This window comes from Adiantum capillus-veneris, chromosome 1 (assembly GCF_014529385.1).
Source record: "Adiantum capillus-veneris isolate H3 chromosome 1, ASM1452938v2, whole genome shotgun sequence".
Lineage (NCBI taxonomy): Eukaryota > Viridiplantae > Streptophyta > Polypodiopsida > Polypodiales > Pteridaceae > Adiantum > Adiantum capillus-veneris.
In genome coordinates, this window is record NC_140931.1 from 133,763,462 (window position 1) to 133,780,632 (window position 17,171).

Consider the following 17,171-nt stretch of genomic DNA (forward strand, 5'->3'; position numbering starts at 1 on the left):
ATTTTTGGACAGCAAAATGTCTTCGCGTCACGTGCAGTTTGACATGGGGATCATTTTGTTACTCTGTGGCCAAGTCAACAGAGGCTGCAGGTGAGATATTTTTAGACCCGAGGGTCTAAAGCGGGAAAATGCACAAATGAGTGACACTTGGCACTTTGAGGCCAGTTTACTACTTAAAGAGAAGGCAAAAATGTGATTTTCAGCTGTGAGCTCGTTTTTGAGTGTTGTCACAGGTAGGAGAGCTTCAATGGAGTGTTGGCTTACCCTCTATGTACAGTGAGGTGCAGGATGTCATGACCTGCACACCTCTCACTGCTCTCTCTCTCCCCTATTCTTTATGGTTATGCCCCTCTAGTGGGCTCATCAGATTGACCATGTTCAGTCTTGTGGTTTGATGCTCTATTGCTGAGGCAAGAGCCTCCCTGAACAGGAACAGGAGTAGCTAACTGTTACTCCAAAGCAGGGAAATGAGAGGGTGATAACCTCTCAAGTAAACACACAAAAATCAGCACTGTTTTATTGCTGATTTTGGGCTGTTTTGGGACTGTTTTGTGCTCGGAATCATGCAGAATCAAGGGGCACGTAGTCCAAGGCATTGGGAACAATGCAGGGACAATTGACAACTGAAATTAGGTCAAAAACAAGTCCTAACCAGAAAATACAACGGTCTGAAATTTACTGTTTTGCAGCTGTATGGATGCCAGATACATTGAGAACAATGCCCAATTGTCAGAGAACACTTCTGAGAAGTGTTGGGGCTCAAAACAAGTGAAAAACCAGAAATTCCAGCGAGCTGTAATTGCTCTTTTTGAGTTGGAATCAGAGGGTTTATGACAGTGGAAGTGAGTTCCAGCAAGGGAATTGGTTTCGCGCAAGTTTTGGGGTTGTTATGCTGCCAAAATTTAGCCAAATCAAGTGGTATCTAGTTGGATATAGACAAAGGATTCCCAAGACTCTACTTTGTAAATTTACCCTCTCAAAGTATAAAGAAATACCGAAAGGGGCGCCTATTTAGGGGCCAATCTAGTGCCTGACTCGCATACAGATGCATTCTAGCATCTGTATCCCATTCCCCTCTCTTGTATCATTATAGCACGGGTAGAATAGACGACTAATAATGGGTGAAAGCTAAATCAAGGTTTGAAGTAAAGTCTACCGCCCTTTTTGAAGTTAACAGGCAGGTTACAAACTACAAGTCATCACCCCCTCTGGAGTGTGCAACAGTCGATGGCTGGAATGAATGGATCTCCCAAGGACTGTACGCTCGTAGATGATCAAGCCAAAGTCGAAGATACCGTGTACTGCAGCAGTCACTGAGAGACCGCATGGACCACCACCGGATGGTGTCTTGGCAGGAGGTAACTTCATCCTCTATGAAAAACACAAGCCATGTAGTTGCTGTCCACCCAAAACCGCAACTGCGAGGTGATGAAAACGCTGCTATTTAGCGATTTTCAGCGTGCTCGTATGCTGCCGGCAAGGTCCAAAGCGGTGCAGAGGGTGTAGGGAGGGGTGGTGAATCACTGTCACTGTCCCAAATGGGCGAAAACAGAGAAAACAGCAAGGGATAATGTCTGAAATCTGATGAAGACGGAGAGAATACTCGCCGGCAATGCACCAGATGCAAAGCCAGGTAGGTGGTGGCGAGATCCAGGGTCGCAAAGCTTAGCGCTGCCCTCCTGCTCCAAAAACGCAAGTCAATTTGCAGCCCACTTTTGCTACACTTTTTGGCACCAAAAAACTTCTATTTGCTGGAAAACCAAAGGCTTGATGGGTACACTAGGTGCTCAACAACTTGTGGAAGGTGTCAACGACACAAAGTGACCAATAAAACCGCCGAAAATGGGCTGAAAACCCAAAAACGCAGATGAAGGTCAAAAATGCAAATGGAGGAGGGGCATTTCCGGTGACGAAACTGTTCCAGAAGTGTAGCACTAGTAGGGAAATCAGCAGATCTGATGTTTCTTGAAAAAACGTTGGCTGATCCTAATGCGATGTAGCACCTCAGAATAGGCAGAGCCTGAAGCTGATGATACCATGTGCCCCGGCGATTGATACCATGTGACCTGGGCTCTGATACCATGTGAGAGTGCGCGTGTGCGGAAGCATGAGAGAGAGAGAGAGAGAGAGAGAGAGAGAGAGAGAGACATGCCAGAGATGGTGAAGAGGGGGCGATCAGCCTACCATGAGCAGAAGACCCAATACAATCAAATGAGTGATCTCTAAGAGATAAGAGATATATGGAAATATATGTGGGCGCCCGGACAAAAGTGGGCGGTCAGTCCCAAACTCGGGCGGCCGGACCAGGTACAACCTAGACTATGGGTGGCCAGCCCGGAGACATACTAGCCGTACAAGTATGCCCTAGACCTGTGAAGCAGCAGAGTGGTGTAAATCTAACACTTTGTACATGGCTTAAAAATTCCCCAAACGGGTGGTTAGATGTCAACTGCTCAAAAGGGGGCCAAAAAAAATTCAACTCGTTCGCTCGTTTCGTCGAAATGTTTCGACCGTTTCGCCGTTTCGGGGTTCGGAGGACTGAAACGGATTTCTATGTCACTATGGTCCCTTCTTAGTGCCTCCTGTGGATCTAGGTCAAGAAGGTGCAAGGAGCACTCTGATCCTCTGAAATGTGAAATTCGAAATCATATCACCACAGTCTCCTCACACTGAACACAAGAAACCCAACCCTCTCCTGCACCTCGAAGAAAAAGCACTCTCCCTTTAAGTGCAAGCTCTAACTGCAATCAGAATCTTTAGCTACGTAAAAGCTCCCATCCACACTGGGGCTGCAGCTCAAAAGGTATGTACAAACATCCACTCTCCAAAACTCTGAGCCAGACTAGCTACACTGGGACCCCAAGCTACATGTGGTCTACTACCCAATATATGTCCATGCTCTGTGCAAAGCAAGGGCCAGGCCTTGAGCAGACTCATGGTGAAATCTGTCCTCCCATCGTCAACTAAATCAGACTTTGCACGTCTCTATGAAAGCCAGTCAACACTAGGGCTGACCCAAGGCTCCTTTCTGTAGGGGTAGCACGACCTCAAGATCCTTTGAAAGATTACTTTGAGATTTCAATTCAAGTTCTGCTAAGGTTCAAGTTCTGCATCCTTGACGGAACTTGAACTTCGTACACCACTCTACTGAAAATTTCATATCAAGGTACTTCAAATTTAGCTTCTAGGTGACCTTGGATTTCAGTAGCACAATGGCCTAGAATTCCTTAAATTCCCCCAAATTAAAGAAATGTGCAATGCGTACACCGTATTTAGACCCCTGAATGAGTGTATATCTCCCTAATGGCTCACCCAATTGTCACGGGGCCTGGAACATGACTCGAGCTCCTCCAAAGTTATCTTCTGATGTTTTCAGATGACCACCAAAGTGTCATAAAGAAACTGACTGACACATCAAAGACAAGTGGTAGATGACTGCCCAGACTCAAAATTCATTAGCCTCTGGCAGATAGGACCTTTCTTTATGATGGAACATGGGCTACATTGACAGTATAGGCCACCTGTTTGGCACATCCCCCCTACCATTTTGTGACGTAGACACTTCTCCTTGATAGTCTCCCCTTTTGAACACCCCTCTTTACAGGGGTTGATGTAGCCCACTGGCATTTCTTTTACTAATAGAAGGATTTGTTTAGTGCATAAAAGGACGAACCATTAGCTCTATCATGCATCATCATTTCCCCATAGTGGATATGGAACTAGGTATCAATATATGTCCCTTTCCCCGCCCTGGACACCACACACACACACACACACACAATTACACTTGACTGTATATTGGTAAATAGGTGTCTGTCTTCTGAGTCTCCATCAAGGTCCTAGAAATGCAGGAAGACTCAGCCATTATGAAAATTAGCATGGAAGGGATCATAAAGTAGGAAGAATTAATACTATATAAGATAATTGATATGGCATCACACACTATTAACGTCAAAATTAACCGAGTATCACCTGATCATGAATCAAATGCACGTTCACAATGTGAAATCTGCGATGTCCGCTATATGACTAAAACAGAAAAGACTATACCACTATAGCTAAATGAATTGAGAAAAACACCAATTCACATTCAAAGGGAATAGAAGGTTAGACTCATGGTAGTCCTCCATAAGACAAAAAATACCATCAGCTTGACCCTGAATGGCAATAAAGATAAATTTCAACTTACGTAAGGATGTTGATTAGAGAGTCAAGGTCAACCAAGGATTGCCTCAAGTCACGATAAAGAAACCCAAGAAACTGCAAACTAAAAAAAAAAGGTTCAGAAAATTAGTCATTATATTCTTTCCATGGCACAGTTTGAAAAATTAGTGATTTAATTCTAGAACTTCATAGCGCAATATGAAAATTAGACTTGATCACTGAAACAGAAACCTGCAGTGGTCCTGAAAGCTGAAGAATAAGCCCATTTGCAAGAATCAAATCTCCAATTGTCATAGAGCCCCTTAGGACTGAAAGACCGGCAAGAGCCATCACGGCTGCTACTCCAGCTGCCAATATGAATGCTTGTCCTGCATTCAAGGCTGCTGACAAGCGTTCTGCATCTAGCTGAAAAATTCAAATTGAGAACATAAACGTATCTTAGGAAAAAGTCTCAAAATATAAAGAAAAATCATTATCACCAGAAGAAATGATACTTTTGATGTCTTCTCTAAGCATAGGATTTAGAGAAGGAAGAATAAGTACCATGGCAACTTGGTGCCTTACGAGTAAACCATTGTATTGCTGCACCTCCAGTTTTTGATTATTAGACTGCAGCTCAAAATACCATTAGTTGACCTTGAACCAGTTGGCCATAGCACTCATCTAATTGCACAGTTCTCATTGCATGAAGTAATTATCAATTGCCTACAGTGCTACCAGAAGCTTGAGGTGAAGAAAAGTTAAGGTGCTTCTAGAAAGTCCATTACCTGGGCAACCATTTCAAAATTTAACAGGGCATCAACTACCTTCCCAGTCACAAGTTCTTCAACTTTATTTGCCTGAGACATTGAAACAAAACCTTCCGACTAAGATCACTTGAACTCTCTCACATTTCCTATGGCTTAACTTCAAGCAATCATGTCAAAGATTTGAAACCTCTTTACGGCTTGACGCAGCAGCTCTTGTGATGTCAATTGTCCACCAAACATATGCAATAAAAGTAACCAGCACCACTCCAGCAACAGTGGTACTAACTTGCTTTGCGAGAAGTACACATACTAAACCAAGCTCAATGGCCGTGGGAATAAAGGTGAACACTGAAAAATACGCAAGAACAAGAATGAACTCGCAAAAAGAGGAAATGGCTGGTGTTATAAGAACTAGCAATGGCATAGATCTCTTGGAAACGGAGCAAGCTTAACCAATGTCTTACTATGCAGACCCTAAGAGACTGAGCCCTGGGACATTCACTGGAATCTCAGCACCTACAGTGAATATGCTAACTACTCAACTTCCAAGAGTTAATTTACTTACTTCAAGGATGTGTCATCTCAAATCTAACATCACCTCCTCCATCCATTTTTTCCCAGCCCCATCCAGCCTAGCTACCCAAGTTTATTATGAATCCTCGATATATGGCAAAATAGCATTTTCTGAACTTGATTCCCATAAAAGAGACACTTTGCTTAATGCAGAGTGTTATTTTATACATGTTTGTATGTATAGATATGCATACATACACATATGTATATCAATATACGCACATATAGACACACGCACACACGTGCAGGAAAAGCACTACAGAGATGGTGCGCTCATTTCTTGACTCAGTTTCAAGGGGACGTGAATCAAAGCATCTTTCACTTATGCACTTTTCCATCTACAATTTCCATGATTCAAAAGTAGCAAGGACATAGATTCCATAAATTCCATTACATTCACCTCTGCTCTCAAAATGGCCTGCACTTCTCCTTTTAAGGCTACGCACATAAACTCGAGATTCACTGCACCCTTTTTGCAGGTCCTTCCTCGTACGTGCACACATATCATTCTTGCAAGCTTCCATAGTCACATACATCTCTATTTAATCTCTTTCAAGTTTCCTCATAAGGCTAAGTTCCAACAGTGATTATGTGCTTTCTCACGTCTTCCTACGGAAAGTGTGCTTCGCTTTTGGCAGTGTGTTATAATTGCTGTCACATCAAACTTTTCGGATTTTTTCTTTGTACCTCAAGCACGCCCCTGCTTAACAAGCTGCCCCTGTCCTTCCAAAGCTGTCTCCCCCCCCGCCCCAGGTGAAAATTCATTACAAAAATCTATTAATTGCTCCCATTTAAGCGGGCTGAGTTTCCTCTTGAATCTATAAGCTTTCCTAGACTCACGATTGCAGCTAGAAAATGGGACTACAATCAGATTCCTATTTCAACTTAAACACCTTAGCTTTGGCACACAACACCAACTACTCAAGCACCCTAGCTCTCTGGGCCACTGACGGCAAGAGAAAACATTGCATAATGACATAATAACCTTCCACAAAAGTTACCCTTCAGAAATAAGAACACTGCGCAGTTACAAGAAGGGTAAAATGCTGTTTCACAAACTTACCTTGGCTCAATATAACATACCTACAGCTCGAAAAATGTGTACAACGGCACGCTGTGCACGATCAATAACACGTGCCAGCACGCCCGTACTCTTCTCCAGATGAAATGTAAGATCCAGCCCTAAAATATGATTGAGAAGATGAACTGCCACCCGCCTGCCAGTAGCATGCCCCAGAGGTGCAAAAATTACATACCTCATTTCGTTCATTCCAGCACTAATGGCCTACAAAAGAATTTACATTGTTAACCAAAGAATCCTTAAGCTGTGCTAAATACTCCTAAGAATAAGATTGTGGGAAATAAGTACAGATTAAGAACTCCCCAAAAGCTTAAGCAGCTCAAAATAGAGATGAATTTTGTCACTTAAGCTCCTTGCCACCGTCACTTAATACAACATAGAGATGAATCTTGTCAATTATGCTCCGTGCCGCCATCATTTAATATAAGGAAATTAACACTCTCAAACAAGACTTCTTTCCACATATACTCAAGAATCCTCTTCAACATGCTTGTTGATTACCCCAAAATCAAATCGGACAGTGCTTTTCTATATGCTTTATTACTGCATAGTGTTTGCATACATACAGTCGTGAAGCCCTCTACACATACAACCTAGCCCCTGAAATTAAATCCGATGTGATGCTCACAACCTTGAAAACCATCTTAAGGAGCTAAGTTCCAGACATCCAATATTTTTCGTGTCAGGACAAGTTCTTTATTTTGCAGACTTCTAACATGAGAATTCAAAAAGTGTATGGCACACCTTGCTTAAGGCAGAGAAAACCAGAGCTCCAAGTATCAAGTTTGCTGACTGTTTTGGCAGATAGTTTGGAGCTGTTTGCAGCTTGTCCATTGCAAATTTGAGAAGTAGAGGTCCAACAATACCTGCAGCCTGCTCAGGTTCGAAGGCGTATGATATATATCAAAGACAAATCGTGGCAAAGAAGAAAATTAATATCAAAAACCCAGAGACCAAACACAAAAAGAACTGCAGAGAATCCACATAGGGAACACACCTAGCCATGCCTAATAGTGAGCTTGAGAGAGCAATTACTGAAATTGTTTGACAGAGCCTGACAAAGGACACATCTATTTTGACTTCCTTAATGTTTGAGTTGATTGTTATCCCTCTCTATTATATAACCATGTTCAAGATAAATTTTATGAGGAGTGAAAGATGTGTCAGGTCGAGTTCTTTCAATTAAGGAATCAGTGTTCATCCTGTTCCTTAAACAGAAATAGAAGGTTCAAAAATGTAATGACTCAAAAGATTACAAGCCTGCCGTTTTTCGGCCAAAAGGGGCGGGGGGGGGGGGGGGGGGGGGGGGGGGACTCGCATGCTTTGATTAGCTTGTTTTCATAGAATAACACAAGCCTTGCCTTCAAAATACCTTGCCACAGCAGCAGCCCTAGCACCTGTTGTAACGCAGCCTTAGGACACAAGATAGAATCAACCCAATTGCATCCCAATAATCTCTCACAATTCCGTGGGCACAGTGCATTTGGCTGCTCCATTGTAAGCTACTTTATGCATATTTTGCAATGTTTTTTACAGACGCAAAACCAAGGAAACCTCCACATATTCTTGACAAAAGATCAACAAATCAGGGACCATGTAATACAAACCTTCCCTCCAATAAGGAGAAAAAGAGCCACAAACAGACGCCATCCCAAAGTAGGGTCTCCGGACGCCAAATCCCAAAGATAAGGGAGAACCTAGCATTTTAAACAATTAATGTCTCTCTCTCTCTCTCTCTCTCTCTCTCTCTCTCTCTCTCTCTCTCTCTCTCTCTCTCTCTCTCTCATGCTGCCCCTGCCCCTGCCCCCTCGCTCCCCTGCTCTTTCGCCCTGCCCCCTGCTCGCGCTGCCCCTGCACCCCCGCCCTCTGCTCGCGTGCTGCGCTCTGCACCCCATGCTCTCGCGCCATGCCCCCTGCTCGCGCACTGCACTCTCTCCCGCTGCCCCTGCGCACCCGCTCTCTCTCTCCCCCCTCGCTGCCCGTTCCCCCCGCTCCCCTGCTTCCTCTGGCCCTGCCCCCGCCCTATGCTCTCTCATGCTCTACCGAACCCAGCCTAACCTATCGCATAGAGAGAGAAAGAGGGGGGAAAGTAGCGTAGAGAGAGAGGGGAAAAAGGGGCATAGAGAGAGAAAGAGGGCAGAGCGTAGAGAGAGAGAGAGAGGTGAGAAGCATAGAGAGAGAAAGTTTGCGAGCGTAGAGAGAGAAAAAGGGGTTTTTTTTATAAATAAATTTTAAAAAAAACTGCGCGCATAAAGAGAGAGCCTAGCCGCGTATAGAGAGAGGGAAAAAAAAAAACTTGTGCCTCTCCTTTTCACTCCTATATCCCTCTCCCTCTCCTATGGGGGCCTTCCAACCATGAGGAAGCAGAATGGCAAAGATGACCCGATGGAGGATGCCATCCAAAAATGCAAAGAAGAGCTAAGCGAGTCCATCAGCATGGTCAACCGCCACCTCCTAGGTACTATCAACATACTCGACGCGCGCGTGGCAGCACAGGAAAGCACGATACATACACTCGAGGATCGTGTGAAGGCCCAAGATGACGAAATTGCACTACTTAAGAAAGAGCTTGCAAAGGTGCGATCGCAAAATTTCCTCGAAGAGGGAGAGCTCGTGGGTAGATGTCATCACAAAGACCCAACAAAAAGCAGAAAAGGCCGAAAAATGGATCGAGATTGTCAAGAAAGGAAAAGGCAAGGAAATAACCCCCACTCCCACGCCAACCATCATCAACTTGACACTAGAAGAGGAGCAAAGGAGACGTGTACGGGCCTTACACATAAGGATATGTGGCCTCAGAGACCAAGATAATGTGGATAAAGAGGTGAAATAACTCATGACACTGGTGGGAGTCACCGTGCAGACGCATACGAGGGCTTGGAGAGTGGGCACTAAGAAAAGTGGGAGCAACGGAGAAACCTAGAAGGAAAGGGCACTCACTCTCCGCTTCCCCTCCATGGAAGCGAAGAAAGACTTCTTGAAGAAGAGACCGACTCAAAAGAAGACTGGCATCTTTCTTGGAGATGACATCACCCTCTCGCAGATTGCTCATATGCAAGAAGTAATGCCGGAAATAAGAGCGGCAAGGGAAAAGGGGAAGATTGCTTTTTACAGGGATGGAAAGGTGGTGATATTGGAGCGACGCCCCGCATGACGGTGCGAGACCTATGGGACCACACTAAAGATGGTAACCTGGAATTGTAATGGGTCACTCCGTCTTGATGTAGGGGCCTTTAAGGATAGCTTCAGAGGGAGAGACATTATCTTCTACTCTGAGATGCATCAAGCCCCTGGGCAATCCATGCCACAGGTGAGCGGATATAGATGGGAGATAGCCTGCAGACAAGAGACCAAATCGGAGCATCGAGGACAAGGCTCAGGGGGAGTGGCAGTTCTATTCAGGGAGGAGTTGCAGCCATTGATATATATAGCGCGCAAGGATGAGCATGCTAAATACATGTGGGTGAGGCTCAGGGCAGAGACGGGCAGATACCTCTACATTGCTATCTGTTACTTTCCTAGTACGTCAGTATATGCATCACCTAGGGGACAATCCCCCTTTGCTATTTTGGATAATGACATATGGGAGTTTCTAAGGATGGTGACATTATCATACTAGGGGATTTCAATACTACGACCGCCCACCACCAGACAATATTTTATGATACTTCCGAGGAAATGCTTAGGGAGCTCGACGTTACAGAGATGGGTCTATCCAAATTATCACAAAATGAGGAATACACTGAATATGGCAGATACTTGATAGATATGGGAGCCGCACATAGATTGGCCATTTTGAATGGCCTACAAAGATTTTCGACAGCTGGAGGTTTTACTTGCTTTCCACACCGACATGGTGCCAGCACAGTGGATTATGTTATGGCCCAGCCAGGTTTCATCCCATTCTTTCAAGATTTCATGGTGGGCACTAGGCCAGTTGGAGTAGCAATTGATCATGCTATCTTGTCCTTCACCCTAACGTTTCAATTCAACACAGCTCCATTTAGGAGAGGTCCCTACAGACATCCGGTATACCTTCATGAGGGAGACGGAATCTGTGTATATGGATGAGATATACAGGAAGCTATGCACCCAGGAGCCAAGACAACCACTAGATGAACTCACTCAGATACTGACAAAGACGCTCCATGATGCAGCATCAGAAGCATACCCCCACAGCCAGCCTACACAGAGATGATCTTGAAAAATGCCCCAGAACAGTTGGTATGACGAGGAGTGTAGAGAGATGAGGATCAAGTTACAGAGGGAAGTGCTCATGGGTATTACCACACATAGACAGTCACGGATTATCTTTCGACGCCTAGTGCCACAAAAGAAACGGGCTTATTTATCCCAACTAGAGCAAGACCTGTATCAGTTATTTATAAGTCAAGACGCAGGCGAAGCATGGAGGCTATTCCACGAACATTCACCACCACCAGTGGTTACCTCCACTGAGACATGGGGGGAATACGCCACATCTCTCTACACAGCATCAGGACAACCACCTCTACCCGACCCACTAGAGACATGCCCAGAGACATGTTCTTTCTTTACTGACGAGAGGGTAACGAAAGCTATTGACAGGATGAAGACAACAAGAGCACATGATCATGATGGTCTGGTAGCAGAGCACTTCATCCATGCCAGAGATATGCTTGCAGAGCTCCTGGCTATGATGTTTAATCGAGCCATGTATGACGGATTCCCTGAGACTTGGAGTATGTCCACGATTGTGCCTATTTTCAAGTCAGGACATCCCATGATTCCCAGGAATTATCGCACCATCATGGTTGGTCACACATTAGCTAGGCTGTGTGCATCCATTCTTGAACAGGAGCTGAGTAAATGGGCAGAGCGAGAGGGCATAAGAGCACCAGGACAACCAGGTTTCTCCACTCTTGACCAGATTCTGACACCCAGAGCTATTATTGAGGAGGGTAGACACCATGGCAAGAGGATCTATTATAGCTTTGTGGATTTCCGCAAAGCTTTTGACACAGTGCTGAGAGCCAGACTTATACGCAGATTACATGTTAGGTGCAGCGGAATGATTGTTTGCGCTTTGCTCAAGATGAGTGCTCGGAACTGTGCTCAAGGTTCCTTTTAGTTCTTATGGAAGGGAGAGCCTTCCGTTCTTTATGGAAAATGCTATGATCACAACAAAGTGAATGGACACTGTGCGTGCAAGTGTATGAGACTGAGAGATAAAGAGAGAAGAGAGATACGACACCAGAGACGTTGTAAAACACTCCTCCGAAGTCCCCACTCTCGTCGGCAAGAGTGGTCTACTTATGATTGCACAAAGTGGTACAATGACGATGCAATGGGCTGATGCAATTTGGGACTATGCCGATGACGACGACGGTGATGACGACGACGACCTAAGGGCTGAAATCTGCAATCTTTCTACTGCTGTCCAAAAACGCTATGGGCTGAAATCTGCGACTGAGCCAAAACGCTGATTTGGGGGCCTGTTTCTGTGGTTCTTTGACACTGAAAATCTGCAGGTTTAGGGCTGAAAACTGAGGTTCTTCATGGCTGAAAACTGATGATCTTTACGGGGCTGAATCTGCTACTTCTTGTGGGCTCAATCTACTAGTTATCGTGGGCTGAATCTGCAAGTTTTCTATTGCTGAAAATCCAAAACGCTAGAGACTGAGGTTGACCAAAAACGCTAGCTGATCTTGCATCTCCAAAAACGTTGGGCATGTGAAAAACGCCAGGCATGTGCTGGTCTTTCCGGCGACGATCTGATGCAAAAACACCAAGGGGCTTGGCTTTCCGGCGGTGAAGGCTATTGAGAACGCTAGGGATAGGAATCTGCTGCTTGGAGAAAACGCCAAGGCTTGGGATCTTGCTTGGAGGGAATCCACCAAGGTTCTGCTGAGAAGTCGCCTGTTGAGTAAGGTGCTCCTGCTGCCTCTTCTGCCATTTAGTGCTAACTTGGGTTTGCTTATATATTTTCTTAGCAAAATTGCCCTACCTACTTTTGTTGGAAAGTCACTTAAAAATAATAAGTGAAAAATACCAAAAAATAGGGAAAATAGGCTAAATACACTGGAAAAATCCCCTAACTAATTCTAATGGATTCTGATGGGAATACTGATGATCATGCTGTGTGCAACCAGAGGATATGCATCTATACTAAGCGATTGGGCATACACGGTCTACGAATAGACTCACAAAAGTGCCAGATCACTTCTAATCTAGACTGACTGGCTGGACTGACTGAACCCTGATCATGTTGTAGCTTGTCCACGGACACATAGGGTTGGATGTGTCACGTGACATCCCCTCCTTTTCAAAGTGAGGTACTGGTACCGAACTGTATGGCGTCGAGGGAGATCGCCAATAGCATCCGGAATCCTGGAAGGGACTCTTCGCCGGCCCACTCTGATGTGTGGGTCGTGCGGTACTTAAACTTCATAAAGGTCTGCAACGCTTGCTTCGTTGGGCCGCGTCGAAAGCGACACAAAGTCTTCTGTGGCTCCTTCAATGCTTCCACTTTGTCTAGAGTCCTGCTTCTTTCTTTTTCAAGAATCTCCATGGCTGAAAATTCATGAAACCATTTCCAACACAAAACCATGAAGATACCTATTACATGTAGAGTGAGTGGAAAAAATCTTGTCTTTGCTAAAGACTGTGTATGCAATGTAGATGAACATAGAGACGGAGTGACAATTGGTTCATCAAACACGTGCAAACAATGAGATCGAATCTTTCTCTTTTGATCTAGAGCAATCAATTGTGGCAAAACACAATGGAAATGCCCACGCTTGGTGCTCATACTTTCATGTGCTCTTTCGGAAACTGTGTCATGCCAAGGAAGAGACATGGAATGTGACTTCCTTACATACATACTTTTCAGCTTTTCATGAAAAATCCGCATACATTCGTGCTCATCCATGAGAGAAACGTGCTCAACATATAATATGACATGCCTAGGAAAAGGGATCACATAAAGATGCTAACTTAAATACAAGAAACGATCACGAATGAAACATTCAAACAATGCGTGCGTACTAATCATGCGAACACATAATACTTCCTGGGAGGGTTCTTTGGACCTAGGCTCAAAAGCCAAGATCGGTTCTTCCTGAATGATTGAATCGTCTTGTGGGGGTTCTTTGAACCTCGACCCGAAAGCCAAGATCGGTTCTTCGTGATTGATCGAATCTATAACAAGGTTAGCTTCGCTAGAAAAAGCATCAACTAACACATCATCCTTGTGAACAATCACATCTTCTTCGTGCAACTCATCATGCTTGTCATTGTCATCCAAATCATCATCATGCTTCACACAATCATGCAAATCCTGTGTATCATGCTTTGGAGAAGAAGAGACTAAGAGAGTCTTCTTTTCCCGAATCTCTTGCATTGGTGCCTGAACTTGAGAAAAGAGTCTCAACATCTCTTGCAGTCGTGCTTTGTTCTCGCGATAAAATCTTGCTTCTCTTTCTTTGGTCTCGCGATCAAATTTTGCTTCTCTTGCTTTGTTCTCTCGATCAAATTCCGCTTCTCTGGCTTTGACTTCCAAGCGTGCTTGCTCGCTCTCACGCGCTATAGCTGTCATTCTTTCTTGGTACTTACGCTCGATGGCTACGATTCTTTCTTCGCTTTCTAACTTCCGATCCATCATCCTCTTGTCGAAAGCCTCCATAGGAGTTAGTGCAATCCTTGTCATAGATGGAAAAGGAGGAGGGTCGGAAAAACCTCCTAGTGGGGAAAATTCTTCTTCGCCTCTCTCATGCTCATCACCTCCAAGCGAAGTATCCATTTTGCTTTGAGTGATGATCATTCTGAAGTCGTGGGTTCTTGTGGGTTCTTAAGTTCACGAGGAACTTGGGTTCTTGGGTTCTTAAGTTCACGAGGAACTTGGGTTCTTGCGGGTCTTGAGGTTTTCTTTCGCTTGTAAATCGCGTTTGAAAAGGATCTTCTCTTCACCCGAGTTCTACTCTTTTCCGCGAGCGCACCCCTTGGCGGCCTTGTGCTCACACCAAGGTTGCTTTTTCCCACCTCACGTCGATTGGCCGGCCGCTAAGTGCACGGTCCGCTCTCAATGAGTGAGAAGAGACACAAGGGGAGGCTGGACAAGCCCTTATTTCTTGGGGTTCCTATCACTCTTCAACAAAACACGATTAGGAATCGACACGCCCAAGCGAACTATTGAGGAGGGTAGACACCATGGCAAGAGGATCTGTTATAGCTTTGTGGATTTCCGCAAAGCTTTTGACACAGTGCTGAGAACCAGACTTATACGCAGATTACATGTTAGGTGCAGCAGAATGATTGTTTGCGCTTTGCTCAAGATGAGTGCTCGGAACTGTGCTCAAGGTTCCTTTTAGTTCTTATGGAAGGGAGAGCCTTCCGTCTTTATGGAAAATGCTATGATCACAACAAAGCGAATGGACACTGTGCGTGCAAGTGTATCAGATTGAGAGATAGAGAGAGAAGAGAGATACGACACTAGAGACATTGCAAAACCCTTCTCCGAACGCCCCACTCTTGTCGGCGAGAGTGGTCTACTTATGATTGCACAAAGTGGTACAATGACGATGCAATGAACTGATGCAATTTGGGACTATGCTGATGACGACGACAGTGATGACGACGACGACCTAAGGGCTGAAATCTGCAATCTTTCTATTGCTGTCCAAAAACGCGACTGAGCCAAAACGCTGATTTGGGGGGCTGTTTCTGTGGTTCTTTGACGCTGAAAATCTGCAGGTTTAGGACTGAAAACTGAAGTTCTTCATGGCTGAAAACTGATGATCTTTAAGGGGCTGAATCTACTACTTCTTGTGGGCTGAATCTACTACTTATCGTGGGCTGAATCTGCAAGTTTTCTATTGCTGAAAATCCAAAGCGCCAGAGACTGAGGTAGACCAAAAACGCTAGTTGATCTTCCATCTCCAAAAACGCTGGGCATGTGAAAAACGCCAGGCATGTGCTGGTCTTTCCGGCGACGATCTGATGCAAAAACACCAAGGGGCTTGGCTTTCTGGCGATGAAGGCTGTTGAAAACGCTAGGGATAGGAATCTGCTGCTTGGAGAAAACGCCAAGGCTTGGGATCTTGCTTGGAGGGAATCCACCAAGATTCTACTGAGAAGTCGCCTGTTGAGCAAGGTGCTCCTGCTACCTCTTCTGCCATTTAGTGCTAACTTGGGTTTGCTTATATATTTTCTTAGCAAAATTGCCCTACCTACTTTTGTTGGAAAGTCACTTAAAAATAATAAGTGAAAAATACCAAAAAATAGGGAAAATAGGCTAAATGCAGGGGAAAAATCCCCTAACTAATTCTAATGGATTCTGATGGGAATACTGATGATCATGTTGCGTGCAACCAGAGGATATGTATCTATACTAAGTGATTGGGCATGCACGGTCTACGAATAGACTCACAAAAGTGCCAGATCACTTCTAATCTAGACTGACTGACTGGACTGACTGAACCCTGATCATGTTGTAGCTTGTCCACGGACACATAGGGTTGGATGTGTCACGTGACATTATAGGACGTGGGTGTGACTATAGAGCTGATTTGGGGGATTCTGGCTTTATACAGGACAGTGATGAGGCGGGTACGCACCACTGAGGGAATGTCTGACATGGTCCTCTCCACTATTGGAGTAAAGCAAGGATGCCCCCTATCCCAGAACTCTTTTTGGGATGTATGTGGATGAGTTTTCGGACTATGTAGAGCGTCAGGGGGGCTCAGCTAACAGGGACATGGATTCCACTGTTACTATATGCTGATGATATTGTGCTGATTTCTAACTCTCCAGAGGGGATGCAGCGTCATTTGGATGCTCTGCATACATTTGCTCGTGACAGTGGATTGTTTATCAATCTGGCGAAAACCAAGGTTATGGTGTTCAACATCACACCACAATGGGTCACGAGGTCGGCACCCATATTTATGTATGGCCAGGAGACTGTGGAGTACACAGATGCATATACTTATCTTGGGGTAGTCTTCGGTGGACCGGTGTTTTCACTAAGGAGAGCATCAGAGACTAGACTGACGAGAGCATATGCAGCTTTGGGAGAACTGGAGAGGATGTGTTCGCAGGTTCAGTTTCAGGAACCGCGAACAAAGCTTTGGCTTTTTGACACTCTAGTGACTTCAACTATGCTCTATGGAGTTCAGGTATGGGGACCCTCAGTAGACCACCATGGGAGATCTAGCAACACAGATGGATGGAGATGTATGAAGAGGCCTCTGGTCTCTATGATCGCTCGGATGATTCGGACTAAGGCCTCGGTACTACATGAGATTATCCAAGCCGAGCTAGCCGCCCCCCCCCCCCCCCCCCCCCCGTGGTAGAGGCATTGTCAAGATTAGTTTCCTTTATGCACGATCTATGGAATCTCCCCAGGGACAGATACGCTCGGCTTTCCCTGGAGTCATCTCGACAACTAGCTCTACAAGGCGATACATCATGTTGGTATGGACAGATGACAGCATGGTTTCAGTCGCATGGTCTCAACATGGATAGATTACCTCCGCTTCAATACTCCCTGGATGCACCCTCCCTGTCTCTCACACGGACAGAGATCACCAGACTCATATGTCAAGATCTGATTCAGCTAAATACCA

The 17,171-nt window shown here is 45.0% G+C and overlaps 1 protein-coding gene across 2 annotated transcripts in view; it reads right to left on the bottom strand.

The window, feature by feature from the left end:
* Window positions 1-17,171, bottom strand: part of LOC147465601 (ABC transporter B family member 23, mitochondrial-like) — a 112,159-nt gene that overhangs the window by 74,271 nt on the left and 20,717 nt on the right. For both annotated transcript variants that reach the window (XR_015189308.1, XM_086520811.1), the window contains exons 2-9: window positions 8,175-8,264; window positions 7,312-7,440; window positions 6,570-6,771; window positions 5,101-5,261; window positions 4,932-5,003; window positions 4,708-4,773; window positions 4,396-4,569; window positions 4,190-4,260 (exon numbers count right to left, since the gene is read on the bottom strand). Coding sequence is in view for 1 of the 2 variants with exons in the window: in XM_086520811.1 (XP_086376937.1) it covers window positions 4,190-4,260; window positions 4,396-4,569; window positions 4,708-4,773; window positions 4,932-5,003; window positions 5,101-5,261; window positions 6,570-6,771; window positions 7,312-7,440; window positions 8,175-8,264 (965 nt within the window). In the remaining variant the exon portion in view is untranslated. The remainder of the gene's footprint in view (window positions 1-4,189; window positions 4,261-4,395; window positions 4,570-4,707; window positions 4,774-4,931; window positions 5,004-5,100; window positions 5,262-6,569; window positions 6,772-7,311; window positions 7,441-8,174; window positions 8,265-17,171) is intronic.